A 27,985-nucleotide genomic window follows, 5' to 3' on the forward strand; every position below is an offset into this window, starting at 1 on the left:
ACTCGCTAATTGACAGCACTTCCGAACTCTTTGGAAAGCTTATCAGTTATCATACGCCTAAAATCGTCAATATGAAGAGATTATATCAGTGGTTCACAACCAGGGGGTCCACGAAGCATGTTCAGGGGGTCCGCGAAACCACTAAATTTGCAAAATGATTGATAACCTAATTTTTCGATATTAGGAAAATCACGAGGCAGTTTCGCTTCCTAACTGCTACAACTTCTGGACTCTCAACAACAGAATGGCCGTTTGAGATGAAATATTCTGCTGTACAGACTAATTTTAATAGCTGAATTGCCAATATAGCTGTATAAAATCTTTTTGTTTAGAGTTGTTTGGTTGTGGTATGTGGATTTTTTTAAATAAAGTATAGTAAGGTCAGTCAGAGTGTTTATTAAAAATATGGTCATTTAAAAATCTGTTTCGCAATCTTGGTGCATATATATGTTGCGATCATACTCAAATATATGTAGTCAGCAGAGGTGGTCAGTAACGAAGTACTTCTACTTTTTCGAAGTACTCAAGTAGTTTGCCTCTACTTCTGGTACTTACTCAAGTATATCTGATTTTCGCTACTGCTACTTCTACTTCATAATATTTTGTGATCTACTTACTTACTTTTCGCTATTTTCAGTTTGTCAAGTAGAAGTAGTTCAATCCTCCAAACAGGAAGACAGCCTGGAAAATTTTGGTGCTGTTTTCACGGAGTATTAACATTTGATTTTGATAAAAGTTGAGTAAAGCCCGGAATATTCGTCGCGCTTCGCGCGCAGTGACTACGGAGTAATCATTATGATTTCACGAAAGTATCGGTGAATATAATTTAGGTAGCGGGTTGGCGTGGTTCCGTTTACACCGCATTGTCGCTCTTCGCCCATGTGAAATATTTCATCGCATTATATATGGCTCATAACAACGTTTGAAGCTGAAGTTTCGCAATCCAGCATTTACTTATCATATCGTAATCTAGCATGAACATACCGTGTCCTAATCCGGAAAAGTGGACTCTGACTTTTTTTCTAGTTTTAGAGGTGTTTTAGCATACCACCATTGAAACTTTCTGAACTAAAGACAGGAAATATATGTTCCGCTTGTAGAATAGTAGTATTTAAATTTCACTTTCAATTCCCAGTATCATATACTTTGAGTTCTAATTAATATCAGTTCTTTTGTCTGGATAACATACATGTTGATTGTTGAAGTATAAAAGCAAGTGTAATAATGTCTTTAATTTACGGATATAAAGCTACAAAATATGAAATTTTTACGGTCCACCATATTTTTATTGACGTTTACTTATCACGCGAGATGTTCACACCGTATCCTATACAACTTCTCTGTATTGCTCCTCTACTAAACTAAGGGCCTTATAATATGGGGAGGGGCGCCATACCATGATATTTTCCAAAACGTGCTGTTCGAGAAAACAGATTAGTATCGCATTTCCATATCAAACAAAACTAACATTTTCATCCCATGATGCGGACGAAAGCTTATGCTGTCGAAAATTGGATACCTCCTGACATGCATCAATATGAATCGAGCTCGGCACCTTTCCCATGGCTCAATGTGCCCCTTTTGACAATCCATGTGAACGAATTAGGATCGTTTTCACAACTACTTACTTGAGTTGATTTAAAGTCAGTAAATTCTACTCCTACTTCAAGTAGCTCTAGGAAGCTGATGGAAGAAGTATTTCTACTCGTACTTGAGTAGATTTTTTCGTCTCTACTTCTACTTCTACTTGAGTAGCTTTCTTGACTACTTTGACCACCTCTGGTAGTCAGAAGCGTTACGCGTTATTATTACATTCGCTTCCATCCACCTTTGTGGAAATAGATTTTGCACCCTCTTTCATATGAAATCGAAGGCTCGGATTTTCAAGGCACTACCACATATTTCGTCAAATGCAACTGCAGATTTTGCAGTTGAAGTAATAAATGTATGCCGAATTTCTGCCTATAGTAAGATGTTATTTAGGCTGTTTATCGCTAGACTACAGTTAATAATTGCACAAGACAAGACGTATGACGGTTGCACGATAATTGAGCTAAATTTTAACAAAAACTGGGGGGTCCGCGGGGGTCCGCGACGACAAAAGGGTTGAGAAGCACTGTATTATATGATCGTCATTTATACATGTACTTGACCTGAATCCCTTAATTTTTCCACTGGCTATTACGCGCCTAGCGTGTGCTAAAAATCACCATCCTAGATCATCTCTCTCGACCAGGCGCCCAAATAGACGTTCAACATTTCTAAAATCTAAATTATGTGCGCCCATATTAGTTTACAAACAATTCTTGAACTAGCTAGCTTCGTAATAGTCTTGGTTATCGGAACGCGAAATTGGAGGGTGTGTTGGTATGTGCCTGGAAATTGGAATTCATTTCTGCGCATATTCGTTTCTCTAACAAGGCTTTGCCAGTATCAGACTCAAAACCCATTCGTGGCGATGCTGATTAGAACACACGCTTTCTCCGTTTCTTGTTGTCTGCTTGATACATTCGTACTACGAAATTCTCGCACAATGTCATTTTTCAGTGTTCCTTTTGTTAATAACGTGCAGTAGGCCATGCCATGCCATTGTCATATATTGATGCATCACGAGACTCTGGGTGGCACGAATTCTGAATTTATTCGATTCGCTTGAACACGGAACCTTCTACATTCTGATAAACTTAATTGCTGGACGTACTCGTATCAGGAACAACAATATCGAATTTTAAACTATTAGGCATTTGGTAGACAGTGGATTTCTATTGATAAGATCGCGGCATGCGACTGGAAGTGGAATTAATTCAACCCAGGGGTGGCCGTAGAAAGAAATTTGTGCGGCCGTTAGCACGTAATTCAATTAGTATGTGTTGGCGGCCGTCGACAGAGAAATTGAATTTACGAATTGACTCCCAAATGTTTCTGAGATTTTAATTACCGGTAATCCTAAAATTTTCTAGTGCGTTTTTAGTGCGTTAGGGAGATTCCAATATCTTCCCACTATATCAAAATTCCCGATAGAAGGTGAAGAGATAACAGTATGCAACGAAGTGACTGATAACAATTGACCCGCACGAAGATGCATCATAATTTATAACTTGCCCTAAATTTTCAAAAACACCCTTTGGCATCCACTCTACCTCTGAATATGATCGCATGGGATGAGAAAGGATTCATATTTTACAGGAATATGTGAAACTACTAATATAAATGACGAAATTCGTTCGTGAATATGACCGACCTTCAGGGCATGGTATGGTATGAAATGGAAATTTTCCATACTTCATACCCACCCAATCGTTCCATACCATTACATAGCAACATTCTTCCATACCATATTTGAAACTTTTCCCATATTTTTGCAATTTGCCCGACCTCTCAAGTCATATTCTATTTTCTGTGTAAGGAAATGTTCCGGCGTTTATATTCTAATGATTTTGGATAAAGTTATCCATTTAAACGTCCCTGATGGACCAATGATATCCTCACTTTACTTATATCATATGTCGTCAGCGATGTAGATTACCTAATCATCGAAGACGGAACGTATAATATATACACACGGGATTACTTGGAAATCACAGCAGAATCTCACGACATGCACATCTAGTTATTCTAGCGCAGTGACGGCTCGTCCTATAGGGCAACTAGGGCATTGCCCCACTTAAAATTCTGTTCAATAACAATTATTTACCATTTATAGACGCACAGCAATCATTATATACCGAAATCACAGCGAAACCCGCATTCTTCTTGTGCTTTCGCTTGCAAATGCCCATACCTAGCGAAATCTCTGCGAAAATCGCATTCTCTTCTGTGTTTTCGCTTTGTGAATGCCTAGCCGGGGCTTGCCCCGGTAGAGTTCATAACAAGTTTTCACTGTCTGTTCTCTCAAAGCCGCTCACAATAAAGAAACGGTGATTTAGTCTCTTCTATTCATAAAATTACCGGGCAAGTGGGGCAACCTTGCCTGGTTGCCCTTAAGGTGTGATGTAACAATCGTATCTATATCTGAACTTGGTTACCGTCATATGCGTTGAATCGACCTTTGCTGGTATAGGTCGATTCTGACGATGTTTCGCACCATGCTAATTCTTGAAACTTGGTATGTTATCTCGTGAAGGTGGTATTTAACACTTCTCCAAGTTTCAGTGTGGCTACTTAAAGTGTAGGGTAGTAATTTCGTTTCCAAAGTTGACTGTGTGCTGATTCATTATATATCGCAAACAGATTTTAATCAAAAGCGGGTATTGGTCTCCATTGATTTTGACGATGTTCTATACTGAGATCGGTCATGACATTTGGCATAGTTAATCTAAATGTTAGTATCGAACGCCATAATAAGTTTTAAGTTTATCACTGAACTATATGTGGGTGCTAATTTCGTTTCCTAGTCAGAGCTGACTCGCCATTATATCACTAACAGATTTTACTCAAAACCGGTATTGTTGTCTATCGATTTTAACGATGCTTCATACCTAGATCGGTCTTGAGCTTTTGGACGGTATATGTCCTGATTTCAGTATCGAACGCTGTGTCAAGTCCCGAGGTTAACACTCAATGACTAGGGCAGTAATTTCGTTGTCGAGGTCGAGTATGGTAGAGAAGTACGCTGATCTGACACAGATAGGGCTAGCGCTAATTACCGCATTGCGGATTTCACGCAAAAACAGGTGTCTGTCTGTGCTAACTGTGTTTCATAATGGGATGGGTGATGACATGATGATCTCAAACAGTTTGCTAAGATTCTCGGTTTGCATTCAAATATTTACTTTATTTTACATTCTCCAATGTCAATTTCACCGTGAAATTGTGGCCTTGAAGCCATTTGCTGACAACCTTATGTCAAGCGCGTTAGCTAGTTCGTTTTCGATGGCGGCTAACAGCTGATCACTTGATCAGCCTATTCCTGAATATATTTTACGCAAAATTCGGTGTTTTTACGCAAGATTCGGCCCTTACCAGCCTGGAAATTGACATTGATCTAATCGTACACGGCAGGAAGGCGCACTCTTACCTTTTCCCAACGTATTTCGATAAAAAATGAAAGACTGACGTATAAGCGAGGATAAAGACGCCTTGTTATATACTTTTACACTGCTGGTGCCAGGGGAGTAGTAAGGTTGGATCAAATTGTGCCCCGGCCCCTCAGGCTATTTAGAATGTAAACACTCTCATAATATAATTAACGTCGGACTGTGGCCGGTCCATGCTTCCGAGAAATAAATAACATTCATTATACGTTGGATGATACTTTTCCTTGATATTCTATTATGTGTATTTAGGACTAATGCGACAACGGTAGACTATCGCCGTGTGTATTTATGAGCATCTCTCGCCGCTACACTATCGAAACTTTCCTCTGACAGTCTATTATGTGTATTTAGGACTGATGCGACAACTATTGCGTAGAATATGCGTACTGAGCTGTTTTTGAGAATATGAATTCTCGCATGATACACTTAACGTTGAACTAGATTTCATGACATCATCACAGAGGAATTAGGCGACTATCTAGATTGTAGGTTCGATTCTTGTAGTCACCACATTTCATACGATTCAGTCATTTTCATGTCACTAAAATAAGGGTAATTAAATCGACGGATGTTCGCGAGATATTCTATTATGTGTATTTAGGACGACTTGATAAGTGGCTATATTCGCCAGATAATATTATTATGTGTATTTTAAAAAAACTTTAAAATATTGGAGTAACATTCAGTTCCACGTATAACATTGGCCGCAGCGATTTTCAAGCTAATCAATTTTTAATATTATTATGTGTATTTAGGACTTTATATTTTCGCAGATAATATGAGCTCTCAAATAACACGTTATTGTGAATGTGAATTTGAATTCAATTGATTTAAGTGCGTATTTATATCTGCAACAACACTTTGCTAACGGAAACCAGTTATTGTCATGATAACCAAAAACTATGATGTCTATGCAAGGCTATATTCACCAGATATTATTAATATAAGCCGAGAAATGTACCTTCGCGCAATTTTTACAAGTAGTCGCACATACTTTGCTGCATCTGAAGTGGAATTCCAGCGTCGTTGTTTGCTATAAGCCGGGAAATTAGAGTCGACGCTTCGCGCAATTTTGACAGGTAGTCTCACACAATGTGGTTTTATATGATGATATATCAAAATTATACACATCATCACTAATTACTTAATATAAAATGCGACAGTTATATTACTCTATTGGTCAGAGATAACTCATCCATCCATATTTTTAAACCTGATTTTATGTATACAAGTTACGGTCTCTGCAACCTCCACATTTTACGACATATTTTCATTAGACGCGGGCAAGCGATTCTCAAGTTCGGAGCTACGGAAACAAATCACTAGCATGTGCGCGTTCCGAATAGTCTTGTATAATCTACACTTACTTACTTTGAAATCTCTACTTGTACTTGTACTCGAGCAGAATTGCGACCGATGCATTATGCACTTTAAATTATCCACACCTATGAGACGAAATGTTGTTAAGTTACTCATGTTTTCAACATAACCTAAACGCAAAGTGGACGAATTTCCATGTTGATCAAATACCACAAACTTTGCTTGCTTTCAGAGTTAGTGACTAAGCGCATCACAGAATTTACCCAAAAAAGTCGGTACTCCGAAAATTTTGTAAAGTAGAGCTTTTGGCGTTGGACTTAAGTTCCAATGAACAAGTGTTCACGTATAGGTTCGAGGTCTGAATGAGTCTTTTAAAGTAAATAGAAACGAAAAAACTAATCGAAAAAATTTACGAAGTTTGGATGCGGCATATTTAGGTTTTTTAAAAATTATTCATACCCACGATTCGAAATATTGTCAACTAACATATGTTTTCGACATAAGATAAGCGTGTATAGTGTACAAATTTCGATGTTGCGCAAATACCACAAACTTTGCTTCCTTTCAGTGCTGACAACTAAATGCAAGACAGACTTTACGGAAAAAACTTATACTTGAGCACTACGAAATGTGCAAGTACTTTACCTTTACACGACGTTTTTTGTAAAATGAATACTAATTTTATTAAAAAATAAAAAAAAGAGCGAAAAAGTACATTTATCCCGGAACGCAACATGAGAAATCGTTCGATAATATCCAACATGCTGGTTCACTTCGAGGGTAATTTGTAAAACTCAAATATTGCATGGTAGGACTTCGCAAATTTTCGATTTATTTTTGCTATTTTTCTATTTCGTTAGTTCTCCGCCTTCAAATATCATGTTATACAAATATTGTGTATACGGAACAAGCATAAATCTGACTATGTTGTTGCTATTTACAAAATTACCTCCCTCAGTAACCAATTTCGCGTAGACTATGCAATTTTGTAAGGTATATAGAAAACTACTTTTAAACTGTTACACTTATACTGCGAGTAGCGTTACACTGAATATTAAGTTGCTATTCTGAAAATTTTAACACACATATTTGACCGTAACATGGTCTTAGTATGAACCGACATGCATTCGACTTGTGCGAAAATGTGTCGCACACTATTTCACCGAGATTACAACCCTTTCACGGATATTCGTTGGTGCTATCGATACGGTGAACAGCACGTTATGTATAGCGATATCTCCACAGTCAAATACGCGAACCATGCACAACCATATACCCTGACATTCGTTGAATATTCACGACACCAACAAATCTGTACATCTCCTTTCCCTCGACATCAATGATAGAATCCTCATCCCAATGCGCAGTACGAATGGTGGGTTCATCGGGTGTAAAATCCAAATCAAATGACACCAAGGTCTGCTTTCTCATTTTCAATATTTCCACCACCGCGTCTTGTCTGTGTCTTAGCACTACCGTGTGAGGATGGCGAAATCTGTGGGTGGTAACACGGATGGACATGATATTCTTCAATATGATCAACTGAAACCACGGATGTGGTGGGTTAGAGTCTTGTCGTGATGGTCCGTTTCGAAATGCAAGCGGATGAACTAGACCAAAAGTTTCGAAGATGCGTTTTATAATTGCTCTAGGTGTGAAATAGACATCGCACTCTTGCGGGGAAACAACACGAATTCAGTCTTCACACCGCAGAAACACAGCCGCTTGGTTAACATCACAAAACCGCAATTGAACTCAAGATTGCCATACACGGAATCGCTGTTAACGATGTCTGACTGCGACGTTTCGACGAGTAACGAATTCTCGTATTTGGTATTGATTGTGACACATAGTCAAAACAGCGACAGTTTTCACAACCCGATACATACATTGAACCAACTGATGTAAGGTGAAACACTACGTTCGCAGCAAAAAAAAAAGTTTGCAGGGTATGGCCACCACCAACATATAGAGTAGTGAGTGAGTAATTATACTACATACGCCGATTTTACTATATTCCGAGATCCGGATCACGATTCAAGTCTACCTGAGAATCCGAACTACCCTGTGAAGTTGATATATCAAGTTGTGAACCGTGAAAGGGTGTAATCTCGGTGAAATAGTGTGCGACACATTTTTCCACAAGTCGAATGCATGTCGGTTCATACTAAGACCATGTTACGGTCAAATATGTGTGTTTTTCTGTCTCCAAGTCAGCTACCCCCACATTGAATGCACAGAGTCGGTGCATGTATGAGACTTCAGAACATGAATTTGTAATCCATGATGCTTGTAGTGCCGGCCATGATGTTATCCATGATGTATGTAATGTCACACACCTCGTTTACGCGAATACTTGGTATCTATGAACAATCGTGAAGTATGCTGAATGTGTAATGTCTTCTTATTTTCATGGAAACACGGGGGTTTAACATGTTTGAATATTGTTCATTGGTTTGTCGATTCAGAGTTGATATCCGGATCCGGGTCCTAGTTTGAGTTTTAGAAAATATGATACCGACATCCCGACATCTTTCGAAAACAAAACCGTGGTCAATGCTTAAGAGACCATTTTACTATTTTTCATCGCCATAAGTCATTCTGGATCGCGAAAACGCATTGTACGATATAGATGAAACTTATGCAAATCCTAGGATACTCATTTTCAAAGTAGCTTAGATCTCGAAATAAGCTCTGACTCGCTATTCTCCTCAAAGCATGGAATTATCACGAGTATCACCTTCGGTCACTGAAGAAAAGTATGAAATTATATCCGAAGCATATTCCTTGACCAGGAATTTTATCATGTACGAACTCGACGGCTCATGCGTTAAGATAAATACGAAAGCAGAGAGAACCTTACGTCGAGTTGGGGATGAAATGTTCGAGCGACATCGAACTGTCCTAAACGCAGTCTCCAAACGTCTCCGCTATGGTGATGTCGAAGTCAATGAAAAATATAAAGAATATTTACCCGATGAGCGAATGTTCTTGATGATAGCTGATGAAATTTACAAAGATACCAAAGAAAATTGGGGTAGGATTGTCTCCCTTTTTGTGGTCGGTAGCATTCTTGCTCGCAAGAACGAGGATGAACATCACGGGGACCATATAGAAGCTATCATACAGACAGTCGGAAATTACATTGCTAGCAGAAGACTAAAGTGGATTATGAAAAATGGAGGATGGGTAGGTGATTTACATGCTTTGCTTAGGAATTATAAATTATCTTTTAGCATGGATATATAGTGTATCTGCTCTCCAGAGCCCATATCATCTCTCGATGATGAAACTCAGCTTTACCCTCCAATTCGGTTCCCGACACGATAACTTTCCTCCGTACGATCATTAGGGCTTCTATTTTTGTTGCAGGATGGCTTTGTAGGATTCTTTGATAATACCGCTCTCGACTACAATAAAGTTTGGAAGGGACTCGTGTTTGTCGGAATCGGACTGACATCTATAGCAATGGCATTATCAAGATAATGGATGTTCGTATGTTTTGTCTCATGTAATATTTTAAGAATAAAATTCTTCATCGTTTAATCGCATCCATTTTACTGTAGGATGTATACAGTTGCTTCTGAGAATACTCGAAGGATTGCGCCATATGGAAACCTTCTTTATACTTTTAATTTTTTCAAATTTCTACAGATAACGCAGTCGAATACCGACTTTTACGCAAATCTGTTTTGCGTGAACATAACAGAGACCTACACATAGTCAATTTTATTAACAGAATTAGCATGCTAAACATTAAACTCTCACCTTGAACGTTGGTACGCAGTTGTAGGACACAATAACAATGTACCATACCAAATTTCATCACACATTTCATGATGTAACAGCTTTAAAACTAATGCAGTTCTCTACAGACTTTTGCGTGAATCTGTTTTTCGGTAGCGTAGCACACTTCTGTACATAGTAAGCTTTAATAACAGAAGTACCATGCTAATAATCACATACCAACTGCGGCGTTTCGACGAGTAACGAATTCTCTTATTTGGTATTGATTGTGATACATAGTCAAAACAGCGACAGTTTTCACAACCCGATACATACATTGAACCAACTGATGTAAGGTGAAACACTACGTTCGCAGCAAAAAAGTTTGCAGGGTATGACCACCACCAACATATAGAGTAGTGAGTGAGTAATTATCCTACATACCCCGATTTTACTATATTCCGAGATCCGGATCACGATTCAAGTCTACCTGAGAATCCGAACCACCCTGTGAAGTTGATATATCAAGTTGTGAACCGTGAAAGGGTTGTAATCTCGGTGAAATAGTGTGCGACACATTTTTCCACAAGTCGAATGCATGTCGGTTCATACTAAGACCATGTCACGGTCAAATATGTGTGTTTTTCTGTCTCCAAGTCAGCTACCCCCACATTGAATGTACAGAGTCGGTGCATGTATGAGACTTCAGAACATGAATTTGTAATCCATGATGCTTGTAGTGCCGACCATGATGTTATCCATGATGTATGTAATGTCACACACCTCGTTTACGCGAATACTTGGTATCTATGAACAATCGTGAAGTATACTGGATGTGTAATGTCTTGTTATTTTCATGGAAACACGGGGGTGTAACATGTTTGAATATTGTTCATTGGTTTATCGATTCAGAGTTGATATCCGGATCCGGGTCCTAGTTTAAGTTTTAGAAAATATGATACCGACATCCCGACATCTTTCGAAAACAAAACCGTGGTCAATGCTTAAGAGACCATTTTACTATTTTTCATCGCCATAAGTCATTCTGGACCGTGAAAACGCATTGTACGATATAGTTGAAACTTATGCAAATCCTAGGATACTCATTTTCAAAGTAGCTTTTATAACACATTTTACACAATCAAATACACATGTGCAGTTTATTAATAACGAACAAGCACATTTACTAATCGTTCAGAACAAGGCATAGAGCTTCTTCGAGATCTTGACACACTTTTTTGATATCAGAATCCCTTTTTTGATTTGCGATGTAAAAGCAATAACAGTTTCGCATACATGAGCATATGATTACGAATAAACCGATATTGAAGTCTTCTGAGAGCGTCGTCATTATTCTCTAGTCCAGGCAATTTCCCTCTTAGTACGTTATGTCTTTCAACAGAGCATTTGAATTGCTATTTGAAAGTATCTAACAACTGTGAACTAATTCTTCAAGTTTGTTCATTGTGGCGTAACCACCATTTTTACGAATCCATAACTGTATCATTTGATATCGTTGCTCGGTTAAGTTATAGCAATCCCTGTATTGACATTCGGTAATTTCATTGTCAGATAGCTCAAGTTTTTCGGGTGCAAACCTATACCAGTTCATCAGGTCAATTCGATCCATTATTACGTATATATCATTAAACGTAAGACCTTGGTAGCTTTCACACTCTATTTAACGTCCACTTGCGAATGAATATAACTTTATTAGTTACACGAGCTTTCGGAGCGCTGCTCCTTCATCAGGTGTCTAAGCGAAAGTAACGCAAAAAGAGCAACGCAAAAATATTTTCAATTTGAACATATACATATTATGACATCATAGGGAGTGAGAAATTCTAGATTCCGAAGTCACGTACTCTATGGCGTCATAGACACAAGTATCAAGTTTTGATTTGAAATGCAAATAGTGAGTTGTGTGCCTAAAATCGGATTGGATAAGGTGGTATATGCTAATTTGAAAAGAACAAAAGGCGTTAAGTCAAACATTCATGGTGTAGTGAGACATACATCCTCTATCTATATTCAGCCCTTGTCGGAAAGTATCAAATTTGTCGATATATTTTTGTTCTGTAGCCTTGCGGAGAGTAGCGTCTTCCATGTTCCCGACTAATACATTGACAGTCATGTCGCTCTCCGAGTGCCCAGCGGAAGAAAAATGATCACCGACAGGCTTCGATTTGTTACCTTTCGAGATATCATGTCGGTGACCATTTACTCTCTTGTGGAGAGGTTGACTGGTTTCTCCTACGTACCATGCATTCGTACATCCTTTTCGACAGCGAATCAAATATACGACATTACTTGATTTACAAGTAAAATGGCCTTTGATGTTGTGCCGGGCGAGTCCTCTTGTAATCACGGTGCTGTGATTGAGAATAGCACACGTCTTGCATGATGGCTGTCCGCAATTTTCCACGCCATTTTCTCGTCTTGACCGAGGTAGCCTACTATTTAGCAAAATGTTACGCAAGTTGCGTGGTTGACGTATGGCTAGAATAGGTCTTTGCGGGAACACTTCATTGCATTTCGGATCGTTGATTAGTATTCGCTGATGTTTTCGTAAAATCTTACGGATCTTTTCTGCTCCCGGGAAATAAGTAGTGACCAGCGGCACTCTGCGATCTTGAGTTTCCTCATTGTGATTTCGGCTGCAATCAAGGAGCTTTTCTCGTGGTACATTGAGGGCCCTTTTTATTTGATTCCTTATCAGCTGTTGATCGTAGCCAGATTTGATTAGTTCGTGTTTCAAAACTTCCAAATGTTCATTTTTGTCCTCTTTCTTCGAGCAAATTTTATGAATTCGAAGGGCTTTGCTGTAGACTATTCCTTTTTTGCAGTGTATTGGATGGAAACTGTGGTAGTTTAAAATCTTACCAGAGTCCGTTGGTTTACGATAGAGTGACGTGAAAATGCGACCTCCTTCGATGTTGACAAGCGTGTCGAGGAATGAAACTGCAGTCATCGAGCTCTCCATGGTCAGACGAATGTTAGGGTGAAATTCGTTTATTGATTCATGAAACTTTTTCAGTGACTGTTCTCCATGGGTCCATATCATGAAAATGTCGTCGATGTATCTCGTATAAAATATTGGCCGCAGTTTTTGTGTCTCCATGAAATCCTCCTCAAAATGATGCATGAAAAGATTTGCGTATTGCGGAGCAAATTTCGTGCCCATTGCCGTTCCTTGAAGCTGTAGAAAGATCTCTTCGTTGAATTCGAACGTGTTGTGAGTTAACGTGAAGCCGATAAGTTCCATGATGGATTTCTTTAAAGGATGTCCAATTTCTGCAAGAGATCTCTCCACAGCCTCCATGCCATCCTTATGAGGAATACTTGTATACAGGGATGATACGTCCATGGTGACTAATATCGTTCCTGATACTAAGTGATTGACATTCATGAGTTTGTTTAAAAAGTCCGTGGTGTCGCGACAAAAACTTGGTGTGCTTTTCACCAATGGTTTAAGGTGTTTTTCCACGTATCCGGATATGTCTTCCGTTAGAGTTTTGTTGCATGACACGATGGGGCGTCCAGGAATATTCTCTTTGTGCAATTTCGGTAGAAGATAGAAGCGGCCAAGAGAGGGATCAGACGGGATATTGATCTTTGATTTCTCGTCTTCTTCCATATCCAACGATTTTATAATATTCTTTAATCGTTTTGTGTGTTCTTTCGTTGGGTCACAATATAGTTTCTGATACGACACGGAGTCGTTCAACTGTCTGTAGCCTTCTTCTAAATAGTCTTTCAGGTCCATGACGACTACTTTTCCTCCTTTATCAGCAGGCTTGATTACGATGCTCTCTTCCTGTTTGAGTTCTGTGATTGCCCTTTTCTGCTCCTTCGTAAGATTTTCGTTGTAGCTTCTGTTCAGGTGTTTGGACTTACTAATGAATGTGGCGTTAATTTGGTTGTGGAAACTTTCTAGATATTTGTCCAAATTGTTGTTTTCGCCGTGAGGTGCCCTCCATCTTATGTTTTTCTTGGGCTTCTTGCTACTTTGTTCATTTATCTCGTTCCCATTCTGAGAAGCTTGAATTTCCGGATTGACATCGTAAAAATGGTACTTGTTCCTCATTCTTCTGTCGAATTCATCGGCGTCTCCAGCTAACACGTAAGGATCTAGATTTTGAGTAGGGCAGAATTTTAAATTAAGACTGAGAACATCGATTTGGGATTGCGTCAAGGTTTTGCTAGACAGGTTAGCAACGGCTATATCCGATTTATTACTTATAGCTGTGGCGCCCGGTGGCAGTGAAATTTCGGATTTTTCCCTCTCCAGTGCCAATTGCGTGATTTTTTTCTCCTTTTGAAGTATCATACCTTTGACTTCGTTCGTCGAAATTTGTTTAGCCAATTCACGCAAATCTCTTTGTAATTGGTGATCATCAACTAGATTTATGGTGCCTTCAATATCGTACCTGAATTTCGCTCGGCTTCGATAGTGGATATTGGTCAGATGTGACATCAATTTCTTCGACATTCGCCGAGCCAAGTTTTCTGAGTACGTGGTCTTGAAAGTGTTACGTAGTGGAAAAATCCGAAATTTCACTGCCACCGGGCGCCACAGCTATAAGTAATAAATCGGATATAGCCGTTGCTAACCTGTCTAGCAAAACCTTGACGCAATCCCAAATCGATTTTCTCAGTCTTAATTTAAAATTCTGCCCTACTCAAAATCTAGATCCTTACGTGTTAGCTGGAGACGCCGATGAATTCGACAGAAGAATGAGGAACAAGTACCATTTTTACGATGTCAATCCGGAAATTCAAGCTTCTCAGAATGGGAACGAGATAAATGAACAAAGTAGCAAGAAGCCCAAGAAAAACATAAGATGGAGGGCACCTCACGGCGAAAACAACAATTTGGACAAATATCTAGAAAGTTTCCACAACCAAATTAACGCCACATTCATTAGTAAGTCCAAACACCTGAACAGAAGCTACAACGAAAATCTTACGAAGGAGCAGAAAAGGGCAATCACAGAACTCAAACAGGAAGAGAGCATCGTAATCAAGCCTGCTGATAAAGGAGGAAAAGTAGTCGTCATGGACCTGAAAGACTATTTAGAAGAAGGCTACAGACAGTTGAACGACTCCGTGTCGTATCAGAAACTATATTGTGACCCAACGAAAGAACACACAAAACGATTAAAGAATATTATAAAATCGTTGGATATGGAAGAAGACGAGAAATCAAAGATCAATATCCCGTCTGATCCCTCTCTTGGCCGCTTCTATCTTCTACCGAAATTGCACAAAGAGAATATTCCTGGACGCCCCATCGTGTCATGCAACAAAACTCTAACGGAAGACATATCCGGATACGTGGAAAAACACCTTAAACCATTGGTGAAAAGCACACCAAGTTTTTGTCGCGACACCACGGACTTTTAAAACAAACTCATGAATGTCAATCACTTAGTATCAGGAACGATATTAGTCACCATGGACGTATCATCCCTGTATACAAGTATTCCTCATAAGGATGGCATGGAGGCTGTGGAGAGATCTCTTGCAGAAATTGGACATCCTTTAAAGAAATCCATCATGGAACTTATCGGCTTCACGTTAACTCACAACACGTTCGAATTCAACGAAGAGATCTTTCTACAGCTTCAAGGAACGGCAATGGGCACGAAATTTGCTCCGCAATACGCAAATCTTTTCATGCATCATTTTGAGGAGGATTTCATGGAGACACAAAAACTGCGGCCAATATTTTATACGAGATACATCGACGACATTTTCATGATATGGACCCATGGAGAACAGTCACTGAAAAAGTTTCATGAATCAATAAACGAATTTCACCCTAACATTCGTCTGACCATGGAGAGCTCGATGACTGCAGTTTCATTCCTCGACACGCTTGTCAACATCGAAGGAGGTCGCATTTTCACGTCACTCTATCGTAAACCAACGGACTCTGGTAAGATTTTAAACTACCACAGTTTCCATCCAATACACTGCAAAAAAGGAATAGTCTACAGCAAAGCCCTTCGAATTCATAAAATTTGCTCGAAGAAAGAGGACAAAAATGAACATTTGGAAGTTTTGAAACACGAACTAATCAAATCTGGCTACGATCAACAGCTGATAAGGAATCAAATAAAAAGGGCCCTCAATGTACCACGAGAAAAGCTCCTTGATTGCAGCCGAAATCACAATGAGGAAACTCAAGATCGCAGAGTGCCGCTGGTCACTACTTATTTCCCGGGAGCAGAAAAGATCCGTAAGATTTTACGAAAACATCAGCGAATACTAATCAACGATCCGAAATGCAATGAAGTGTTCCCGCAAAGACCTATTCTAGCCATACGTCAACCACGCAACTTGCGTAACATTTTGCTAAATAGTAGGCTACCTCGGTCAAGACGAGAAAATGGCGTGGAAAATTGCGGACAGCCATCATGCAAGACGTGTGCTATTCTCAATCACAGCACCGTGATTACAAGAGGACTCGCCCGGCACAACATCAAAGGCCATTTTACTTGTAAATCAAGTAATGTCGTATATTTGATTCGCTGTCGAAAAGGATGTACGAATGCATGGTACGTAGGAGAAACCAGTCAACCTCTCCACAAGAGAGTAAATGGTCACCGACATGATATCTCGAAAGGTAACAAATCGAAGCCTGTCGGTGATCATTTTTCTTCCGCTGGGCACTCGGAGAGCGACATGACTGTCAATGTATTAGTCGGGAACATGGAAGACGCTACTCTCCGCAAGGCTACAGAACAAAAATATATCGACAAATTTGATACTTTCCGACAAGGGCTGAATATAGATAGAGGATGTATGTCTCACTACACCATGAATGTTTGACTTAACGCCTTTTGTTCTTTTCAAATTAGCATATACCACCTTATCCAATCCGATTTTAGGCACACAACTCACTATTTGCATTTCAAATCAAAACTTGATACTTGTGTCTATGACGCCATAGAGTACGTGACTTCGGAATCTAGAATTTCTCACTCCCTATGATGTCATAATATGTATATGTTCAAATTGAAAATATTTTTGCGTTGCTCTTTTTGCGTTACTTTCGCTTTGACACCTGATGAAGGAGCAGCGCTCCGAAAGCTCGTGTAACTAATAAAGTTATATTCATTCGCAAGTGGACGTTAAATAGAGTGTGAAAGCTACCAAGGTCTTACGTTTATATATATCGTCTGCTATCGGCGCAACAAAGTATATATCATTAGCAGTAATCTTTGACATATTCAATCTACAGCGTACTGCGAATAATCATGTAATAAATATTATACGTTATATATTGCCTTGCACTTGCTTCAACTGCAATAACAAAGGCGATCAACGCAATGTTGACGTAATCATATCTCAGCGTTACTGGAACTAAGCAAAGTCGCTCTCGTAATATCTAAAGTAATCAACTACGCATGTGACGTAATCATGAACATGCTGCAATGCCCGTGAAGTGCTCAAGTAGCTTTTCGTAGGATATAGATGAAACTGACAACACTCACCAAGACCGCTGGTCCACTGAAAAAAGTACATTGTAGCAGTAAAGTCCTACTAAAGTACAAGAAGTAATGATTTCCCAGTTAGTTGAAAAGTAAGTATTGAAGGTATAGTTTGCTGGAAAAAGCGAAAAGCTCTGAAATCGAAGTAGATGCAGTGTAAATAGGTAATCACTTCATTAAGTATAGCGCAAGCAGGCCAAACCTATACTTGAGTACTGCAAAATGTACAAGTACTTCGCTATGTTCTCCCTCCACGTAAAAAGTGACTAGGTTTTAGACTACTTTATCGGTACTCGACAGTTTCAGTTTTAGATAAAATTTGGTAAGACTTTAAATTTTAAAGTAGTTTGAGCTTACGTTTGTATCACCTTGACAAGTAACATTATCAGACATGAAAATGATACTATCACCTAATATAGAAGTTAACACGCGTCAATGTGCTTCGGAATTCACGAGAAATTGCTTACTAAGAGAATTATATTCTTGTATACACAATAGTGGAGAGAATCTTTAAAATGTAGTAAGCAGGCCGATGGGTATTCGTTTAGTTGTATAGGCATAAAAAACATTCCCGCGCGCTCTTAAACAAAACACTTCCTAACCCTACCACCTAATACTAAGGCGCGCGGGAATGTTTTTTATGCCTATACAACTAAACGAATACCCATCGGCCTGCTTACTACATTTTAAAGATTCTCTCCACTACTGTGTATACAAGAATATAATTCTCTTAGTAAGCAATTTCTCGTGAATTCCGAAGCACATTGACGCGTGTTAACTTCTATATTAGGTGATAGTATCATTTTCATGTCTGATAATGTTACTTGTCAAGGTGATACAAACGTAAGCTCAAACTACTTTAAAATTTAAAGTCTTACCAAATTTTATCTAAAACTGAAACTGTCGAGTACCGATAAAGTAGTCTAAAACCTAGTCACTTTTTACGTGGAGGGAGAACATAGCGAAGTACTTGTACATTTTGCAGTACTCAAGTATAGGTTTGGCCTGCTTGCGCTATACTTAATGAAGTGATTACCTATTTACACTGCATCTACTTCGATTTCAGAGCTTTTCGCTTTTTCCAGCAAACTATACCTTCAATACTTACTTTTCAACTAACTGGGAAATCATTACTTCTTGTACTTTAGTAGGACTTTACTGCTACAATGTACTTTTTTCAGTGGACCAGCGGTCTTGGTGAGTGTTGTCAGTTTCATCTATATCCTACGAAAAGCTACTTGAGCACTTCACGGGCATTGCAGCATGTTCATGATTACGTCACATGCGTAGTTGATTACTTTAGATCAGTGGTTCTTAACCTTGCCCCCAGCGCCCCCCAGGGGGCGCTGGCGATTTTGAAGGGGGGCGGAAACGCTCAGGGGGCGATATGGGGGGCGGTATGGGGGGCGCTGGAGAAAAATGGCTTCGCAGTAGATGATGTGGTGATGGGACATATCCTTAATGAGTATTCAGAGCAAATTAACACCGAAAACTTCGTTACATATAGCCTTCAAAATACATATACGTTTAATTGTCCATGGGCGCCTAAATGGCTGACACCGAATGTTCCTGTCTTGGCAATCTGAACCCCAGAAGACGAATTCCATCTGACAGGGAAAAATTATATGTCAGTGAAAAAATACCACTCTGAAATCGTGTGCGTCTTTTAGTTTAGTACGATTGGGCGACAGGGATATTCCTGTTGGGCGATATCCCCGTTGAGCGATTCTATATTTTTTGATATTGCAGACAGGGGGTCACGAAATAACATCATGCAACGAAGTCATACCAACGGGTTTGCCCGCCCGAATATGTTTAATTATTAGTAACGGGCCCTACAGTTTCCAAGAAAGCTCACAATGTTCGCTTCAAGTTTTGATCAGTCTGCGCACATTCAACAACTCACTGCACTGACCCTTGGACAACAGTGCGAAACGACTAAAAAAAGGTATTGTGTGCATCGTAGATTTTCTGTGCGCAGAGACCGTGTCAGCACTGCGCACGTGCGCAGCTTAGAGGGCACATTGCACCTCACTCAGCTCTACCGGTAAATGTGTTTACGTGAGCAGAGAGAGGATAAAAATTGATCTCAATGTACATGCAATTCCCGATGATATTGACCAATTCAATCATTAATTAGTGAAATTTTTCGCACTTCACGCGACTAGGCGAGAATAGCTGCCTCAGTAAATGGACACCCAATGTAGATACCTAATAGGCTATCAGCAAATAGCGGACAGCCTAATGGGGGTCTGGGAGTGAAGTCGCTCGGAAATTTGGTTTATCACCCGATGGGGGCCCAGGACCAACGTTTTTTGTTTGTGGGGGGGGGCTGACGAAGTGCTGTTACGGCCCTGGTAACGAATAATTGTATCTGCGGGCACGCCCGAATATGTTTAATTAGTAATTACGTGCCCTTTATTTTCCTATACAACAGCTCACTCAGAGCTACTGGTAAATCTGATTACGTGGGCTGAGAGGATAAGAAGTTTATAGCGATGTGATTACCACCTATTCAGTCATGCATTATAGAACATTTTGGTACCTAGGGCGACCAGGCCACACAAACTTTGCTGACCATCGAAATCACACGCCATGGGATTCGTGGGGGCGAAGCCCTCAGAAGTTTGGTTTATCACGCTATGGGTGCGCAAGGCAATCGTTTTTAGGGGGGTTGACGAAGTGCTTTTACGGCCCTCTCTCTTACTCATTGTCTTTATTACATTCCTGACAATATGAAGTTGGGGGGCGCTGGAGCACAATAATTTTTGAAAGGGGGCGCTGGAAGAAAAAAGGTTAAGAACCACTGCTTTAGATATTACGAGAGCGACTTTGCTTAGTTCCAGTAACGCTGAGATATGATTACGTCAACATTGCGTTGATCGCCTTTGTTATTGCAGTTGAAGCAAGTGCAAGGCAATATATAACGTATAATATTTATTACATGATTATTCGCAGTACACTGTAGATTGAATATGTCAAAGATTACTGCTAATGATATATACGTAATAATGGATCGAATTGACCTGATGAACTAGTATAGGTTTGCACGCGAAAAACTTCAGCTATCTGACAATGAAATTACCGAATGTCAATACATGGATTGCTATAACTTAACCGAGCAACGATATCAAATGATACAGTTATGGATTCGTAAAAATGGTCGTTACGCCACAATGAACAAACTTGAAGAATTAGTTCACAGTTGTTAGATACTTTCAAATAGCAATTCAAATGCTCTGTTGAAAGACATAACGTACTAAGAGGGAAATCGCCTGGACTAGAGAATAATGACGATGCTCTCAGAAGACTTCAATATCGGTTTATTCGTAATCATATGCTCATGTATGCGAACCTGTTATTGCTTTTACATCGCAAATCAAAAAAGGGATTCTGATATCAAAAAAGTGTGTCAAGATCTCGAAGAAGCTCTATGCCTTGTTCTGAACGATTAGTAAATGTGCTTGTTCGTTATTAATAAACTGCACATGTGTATTTGATTGTGTAAAATGTGTTATAAAAGCTACTTTGAAAATGAGTATCCTAGGATTTGCATAAGTTTCAACTATATCGTACAATGCGTTTTCACGGTCCAGAATGACTTATGGCGATGAAAAATAGTAAAATGGTCTCTTAAGCATTGACCACGGTTTTGTTTTCGAAAGATGTCGGGATGTCGGTATCATATTTTCTAAAACTTAAACTAGGACCCGGATCCGGATATCAACTCTGAATCGATAAACCAATGAACAATATTCAAACATGTTACACCCCCGTGTTTCCATGAAAATAACAAGACATTACACATCCAGTATACTTCACGATTGTTCATAGATACCAAGTATTCGCGTAAACGAGGTGTGTGACATTACATACATCATGGATAACATCATGGTCGGCACTACAAGCATCATGGATTACAAATTCATGTTCTGAAGTCTCATACATGCACCGACTCTGTACATTCAATGTGGGGGTAGCTGACTTGGAGACAGAAAAACACACATATTTGACCGTGACATGGTCTTAGTATGAACCGACATGCATTCGACTTGTGGAAAAATGTGTCGCACACTATTTCACCGAGATTACAACCCTTTCACGGTTCACAACTTGATATATCAACTTCACAGGGTGGTTCGGATTCTCAGGTAGACTTGAATCGTGATCCGGATCTCGGAATATAGTAAAATCGGGGTATGTAGGATAATTACTCACTCACTACTCTATATGTTGGTGGTGGTCATACCCTGCAAACTTTTTTGCTGCGAACGTAGTGTTTCACCTTACATCAGTTGGTTCAATGTATGTATCGGGTTGTGAAAACTGTCGCTGTTTTGACTATGTATCACAATCAATACCAAATAAGAGAATTCGTTACTCGTCGAAACGCCGCAGTTGGTATGTGATTATTAGCATGGTACTTCTGTTATTAAAGCTTACTATGTACAGAAGTGTGCTACGCTACCGAAAAACAGATTCACGCAAAAGTCTGTAGAGAACTGCATTAGTTTTAAAGCTGTTACATCATGAAATGTGTGATGAAATTTGGTATGGTACATTGTTATTGTGTCCTACAACTGCGTACCAACGTTCAAGGTGAGAGTTTAATGTTTAGCATGCTAATTCTGTTAATAAAATTGACTATGTGTAGGTCTCTGTTATGTTCACGCAAAACAGATTTGCGTAAAAGTCGGTATTCGACTGCGTTATCTGTAGAAATTTGAAAAAATTAAAAGTATAAAGAAGGTTTCCATATGGCGCAATCCTTCGAGTATTCTCAGAAGAAACTGTATACATCCTACAGTAAAATAAATGCGATTAAACGATGAAGAATTTTATTCTTAAAATATTACATGAGACAAAACATACGAACATCCATTATCTTGATAATGCCATTGCTATAGATGTCAGTCCGATTCCGACAAACACGAGTCCCTTCCAAACTTTATTGTAGTCGAGAGCGGTATTATCAAAGAATCCTACAAAGCCATCCTGCAACAAAAATAGAAGCCCTAATGATCGTACGGAGGAAAGTTATCGTGTCGGGAACCGAATTGGAGGGTAAAGCTGAGTTTCATCATCGAGAGATGATATGGGCTCTGGAGAGCAGATACACTATATATCCATGCTAAAAGATAATTTATAATTCCTAAGCAAAGCATGTAAATCACCTACCCATCCTCCATTTTTCATAATCCACTTTAGTCTTCTGCTAGCAATGTAATTTCCGACTGTCTGTATGATAGCTTCTATATGGTCCCCGTGATGTTCATCCTCGTTCTTGCGAGCAAGAATGCTACCGACCACAAAAAGGGAGACAATCCTACCCCAATTTTCTTTGGTATCTTTGTAAATTTCATCAGCTATCATCAAGAACATTCGCTCATCGGGTAAATATTCTTTATATTTTTCATTGACTTCGACATCACCATAGCGGAGACGTTTGGAGACTGCGTTTAGGACAGTTCGATGTCGCTCGAACATTTCATCCACAACTCGACGTAAGGTTCTCTCTGCTTTCGTATTTATCTTAACGCATGAGCCGTCGAGTTCGTACATGATAAAATTCCTGGTCAAGGAATATGCTTCGGATATAATTTCATACTTTTCTTCAGTGACCGAAGGTGATACTCGTGATAATTCCATGCTTTGAGGAGAATAGCGAGTCAGAGCTTATTTCGAGATCTAAGCTACTTTGAAAATGAGTATCCTAGGATTTGCATAAGTTTCATCTATATCGTACAATGCGTTTTCGCGATCCAGAATGACTTATGGCGATGAAAAATAGTAAAATGGTCTCTTAAGCATTGACCACGGTTTTGTTTTCGAAAGATGTCGGGATGTCGGTATCATATTTTCTAAAACTCAAACTAGGACCCGGATCCGGATATCAACTCTGAATCGACAAACCAATGAACAATATTCAAACATGTTAAACCCCCGTGTTTCCATGAAAATAACAAGACATTACACATTCAGCATACTTCACGATTGTTCATAGATACCAAGTATTCGCGTAAACGAGGTGTGTGACATTACATACATCATGGATAACATAATGGCCGGCACTACAAGCATCATGGATTACAAATTCATGTTCTGAAGTCTCATACATGCACCGACTCTGTGCATTCAATGTGGGGGTAGCTGACTTGGAGACAGAAAAACACACATATTTGACCGTAACATGGTCTTAGTATGAACCGACATGCATTCGACTTGTGGAAAAATGTGTCGCACACTATTTCACCGAGATTACACCCTTTCACGGTTCACAACTTGATATATCAACTTCACAGGGTAGTTCGGATTCTCAGGTAGACTTGAATCGTGATCCGGATCTCGGAATATAGTAAAATCGGCGTATGTAGTATAATTACTCACTCACTACTCTATATGTTGGTGGTGGTCATACCCTGCAAACTTTTTTTTTTTTTTGCTGCGAACGTAGTGTTTCACCTTACATCAGTTGGTTCAATGTATGTATCGGGTTGTGAAAACTGTCGCTGTTTTGACTATGTGTCACAATCAATACTAAATACGAGAATTCGTTACTCGTCGAAACGTCGCAGTCAGACATCGTTAACAGCGATTCCGTGTATGGCAATCTTGAGTTCAATTGCGGTTTTGTGATGTTAACCAAGCGGCTGTGTTTCTGCGGTGTGAAGACTGAATTCGTGTTGTTTCCCCGCAAGAGTGCGATGTCTATTTCACACCTAGAGCAATTATAAAACGCATCTTCGAAACTTTTGGTCTAGTTCATCCGCTTGCATTTCGAAACGGACCATCACGACAAGACTCTAACCCACCACATCCGTGGTTTCAGTTGATCATATCGAAGAATATCATGTCCATCCGTGTTACCACCCACAGATTTCGCCATCCTCACACGGTAGTGCTAAGACACAGACAAGACGCGGTGGTGGAAATATTGAAAATGAGAAAGCAGACCTTGGTGTCATTTGATTTGGATTTTACACCCGATGAACCCACCATTCGTACTGCGCATTGGGATGAGGATTCTATCATTGATGTCGAGGGAAAGGAGATGTACAGATTTGTTGGTGTCGTGAATATTCAACGAATGTCAGGGTATATGGTTGTTCATGGTTCGCGTATTTGACTGTGGAGATATCGCTATACATAACGTGCTGTTCACCGTATCGATAGCACCAACGAATATCCGTGAAAGGGTTGTAATCTCGGTGAAATAGTGTGCGACACATTTTCCCACAAGTCGAATGCATGTCGGTTCATACTAAGACCATGTTACGGTCAAATATGTGTGTTAAAATTTTCAGAATAGCAACTTAATATTCAGTGTAACGCTACTCGCAGTATAAGTGTAACAGTTTAAAAGTAGTTTTCTATATACCTTACAAAATTGCATAGTCTACGCGAAATTGGTTACTGAGGGAGGTAATTTTGTAAATAGCAACAACATAGTCAGATTTATACTTGTTCCGTATACACAATATTTGTATAACATGATATTTGAAGGCGGAGAACTAACGAAATAGAAAAATACCAAAAATAAATCGAAAATTTGCGAAGTCCTACCATGCAATATTTGAGTTTTACAAATTACCCTCGAAGTGAACCAGCATGTTGGATATTATCGAAACGATTTCTCATGTTGCGTTCCGGGATAAATGTACTTTTTCGCTCTTTTTTTATTTTTCATTAAAATTAGTATTCATTTTACAAAAAACGTCGTGTAAAGGTAAAGTACTTGCACATTTCGTAGTGCTCAAGTATAAGTTTTTTCCGTAAAGTCTGTCTTGCATTTAGTTGTCAGCACTGAAAGTAAGCAAAGTTTGTGGTATTTGCGCAACATCGAAATTTGTACACTATACACGCTTATCTTATGTCGAAAACATATGTTAGTTGACAATATTTCGAATCGTGGGTATGAATAATTTTTAAAAAACCTAAATATGCCGCATCCAAACTTCGTAAATTTTTTCGATTAGTTTTTTCGTTTCTATTTACTTTAAAAGACTCATTCAGACCTCGAACCTATACGTGAACACTTGTTCATTGGAACTTAAGTCCAACGCCAAAAGCTCTACTTTACAAAATTTTCGGAGTACCGACTTTTTTGGGTAAATTCTGTGATGCGCTTAGTCACTAACTCTGAAAGCAAGCAAAGTTTGTGGTATTTGATCAACATGGAAATTCGTCCACTTTGCGTTTAGGTTATGTTGAAAACATGAGTAACTTAACAACATTTCGTCTCATAGGTGTGGATAATTTAAAGTGCATAATGCATCGGTCGCAATTCTGCTCGAGTACAAGTACAAGTAGAGATTTCAAAGTAAGTAAGTGTAGATTATACAAGACTATTCGGAACGCGCACATGCTAGTGATTTGTTTCCGTAGCTCCGAACTGGAGAATCGCTTGCCCGCGTCTAATGAAAATATGTCGTAAAATGTGGAGGTTGCAGAGACCGTAACTTGTATACATAAAATCAAGTTTAAAAATATGGATGGATGAGTTATCTCTGACCAATAGAGTAATATAACTGCCGCATTTTATATTAAGTAATTAGTGATGATGTGTATAATTTTGATATATCATCATATAAAACCACATTGTGTGAGACTACCTGTCAAAATTGCGCGAAGCGTCGACTCTAATTTCCCGGCTTATAGCAAACAACGACGCTGGAATTCCACTTCAGATGCAGCAAAGTATGTGCGACTACTTGTAAAAATTGCGCGAAGGTACATTTCTCGGCTTATATTAATAATATCCGGTGAATATAGCCTTGCATAGACATCATAGTTTTTGGTTATCATGACAATAACTGGTTTCCGTTAGCAAAGTGTTGTTGCAGATATAAATACGCACATAAATCAATTGAATTCAAATTCACATTCACAAAAACGTGTTATTTGAGAGCTCATATTATCTGCGAAAATATAAAGTCCTAAATACACATAATAATATTAAAAATTGATTAGCTTGAAAATCGCTGCGGCCAATGTTATACGTGGAACTGAATGTTACTCCAATATTTTAAAGTTTTTTTAAAATACACATAATAATATTATCTGGCGAATATAGCCACTTATCAAGTCGTCCTAAATACACATAATAGAATATCTCGCGAACATCCGTCGATTTAATTACCCTTATTTTAGTGACATGAAAATGACTGAATCGTATGAAATGTGGTGACTACAAGAATCGAACCTACAATCTAGATAGTCGCCTAATTCCTCTGTGATGATGTCATGAAATCTAGTTCAACGTTAAGTGTATTATGCGAGAATTCATATTCTCAAAAACAGCTCAGTACGCATATTCTACGCAATAGTTGTCGCATTAGTCCTAAATACACATAATAGACTGTCAGAGGAAAGTTTCGATAGTGTAGCGGCGAGAGATGCTCATAAATACACACGGCGATAGTCTACCGTTATCGCATTAGTCCTAAATACACATAATAGAATATCAAGGAAAAGTATCATCCAACGTATAATGAATGTTATTTATTTCTCGGAAGCATGGACCGGCCATAGTCCGACGTTAATTATATTATGAGAGTGTTTACATTCTAAATAGCCTGAGGGGCCGGGGCACAATTTGATCCAACCTTACTACTCAGGGGACAGTGTCTCTAGTTCGACCGAAATTGGGTATCGTGATCTGAAGCATGTGATCTACTGATCTCGATATTACCCCATGGTCGACATTGCTCGACTCGACTTGCTTATATTCCAATACATCTTTTTCCGAAGTAGTAACCACTAGTGCACTTTTAAAATTCCTATAGTTGAAAAATCGCTTTCTATCAACTTTGCTGCAGTAATTAGCCCCGATGCCTTAGATGTGCTCACGATTCTAAACGCTCTCATTCTGGGTATTCCAGATTTCAATGAACTCGTCATTGAACATTTTGCAACTATGAAATCACGCCGCGCGCAATAGGCCTACTGATACAAACGTTAATATATGTAGGTATGAACTACTGTACTGCATATTTTCCTTCGAATAATTTGAAATACGTAAACCATGCCTAATGTCTATACCCCATAAAAACTGTTTGTGACGACCACCTAGTCACATTTTCACGTCGGAATACGCTATTGCGACGTCATTTAGACGCGTAACCCCTTGCCCCACCACCCGATATTGTCACGAGCCGCCACTGCTCACAATGTTCCCTCTACGTTTTGACAAATATTCGCGCACTCAACAACTCACCGTGCAGACCCTTGGACAATAGTGCGTAACGACTAAAAAAAGGCCATAACTTCGGATTTTTTGTGCGCAGAGACCGTGTCAGCACTGCGCAACTGCGCAGCTTAGAGGGAACATTGCACCTCACTCAGCTCTACCGGCAAATCTGGTAACGTGAGCAGAGAGAACAAGAAATTGATAGCAATATATAT

At 39.2% G+C, this 27,985-nt stretch overlaps 3 protein-coding genes across 4 annotated transcripts in view; 1 reads left to right on the top strand and 2 right to left on the bottom strand.

Moving 5' to 3' along the window:
• LOC145447207 (magnesium transporter MRS2 homolog, mitochondrial-like) overlaps positions 1 to 27,985 on the bottom strand; it is a 167,256-nt gene that overhangs the window by 92,357 nt on the left and 46,914 nt on the right. The gene's annotated exons all lie outside the window — the stretch shown is intronic.
• Positions 8,794 to 9,902, top strand: LOC145445930 (induced myeloid leukemia cell differentiation protein Mcl-1 homolog). Its single transcript, XM_080324086.1, has 2 exons — positions 8,794 to 9,545; positions 9,729 to 9,902. The coding sequence occupies exons 1-2, from the start codon at positions 9,075 to 9,077 to the stop codon at positions 9,840 to 9,842; spliced, it is 585 nt and encodes a 194-aa protein (XP_080180212.1). The 5' UTR covers positions 8,794 to 9,074; the 3' UTR covers positions 9,843 to 9,902.
• LOC145445935 (induced myeloid leukemia cell differentiation protein Mcl-1 homolog) lies at positions 22,403 to 23,515 on the bottom strand. Its single transcript, XM_080324091.1, has 2 exons — positions 22,760 to 23,515; positions 22,403 to 22,576 (listed from the first exon to the last, which is right to left on the bottom strand). The coding sequence occupies exons 1-2, from the start codon at positions 23,228 to 23,230 to the stop codon at positions 22,463 to 22,465; spliced, it is 585 nt and encodes a 194-aa protein (XP_080180217.1). The 5' UTR covers positions 23,231 to 23,515; the 3' UTR covers positions 22,403 to 22,462.

The sequence above is a fragment of the Botryllus schlosseri genome, chromosome 9, assembly GCF_051294905.1.
Source record: "Botryllus schlosseri isolate E-star chromosome 9, Bs_hap1, whole genome shotgun sequence".
Classification (NCBI taxonomy): Eukaryota; Metazoa; Chordata; class Ascidiacea; order Stolidobranchia; family Styelidae; genus Botryllus; species Botryllus schlosseri.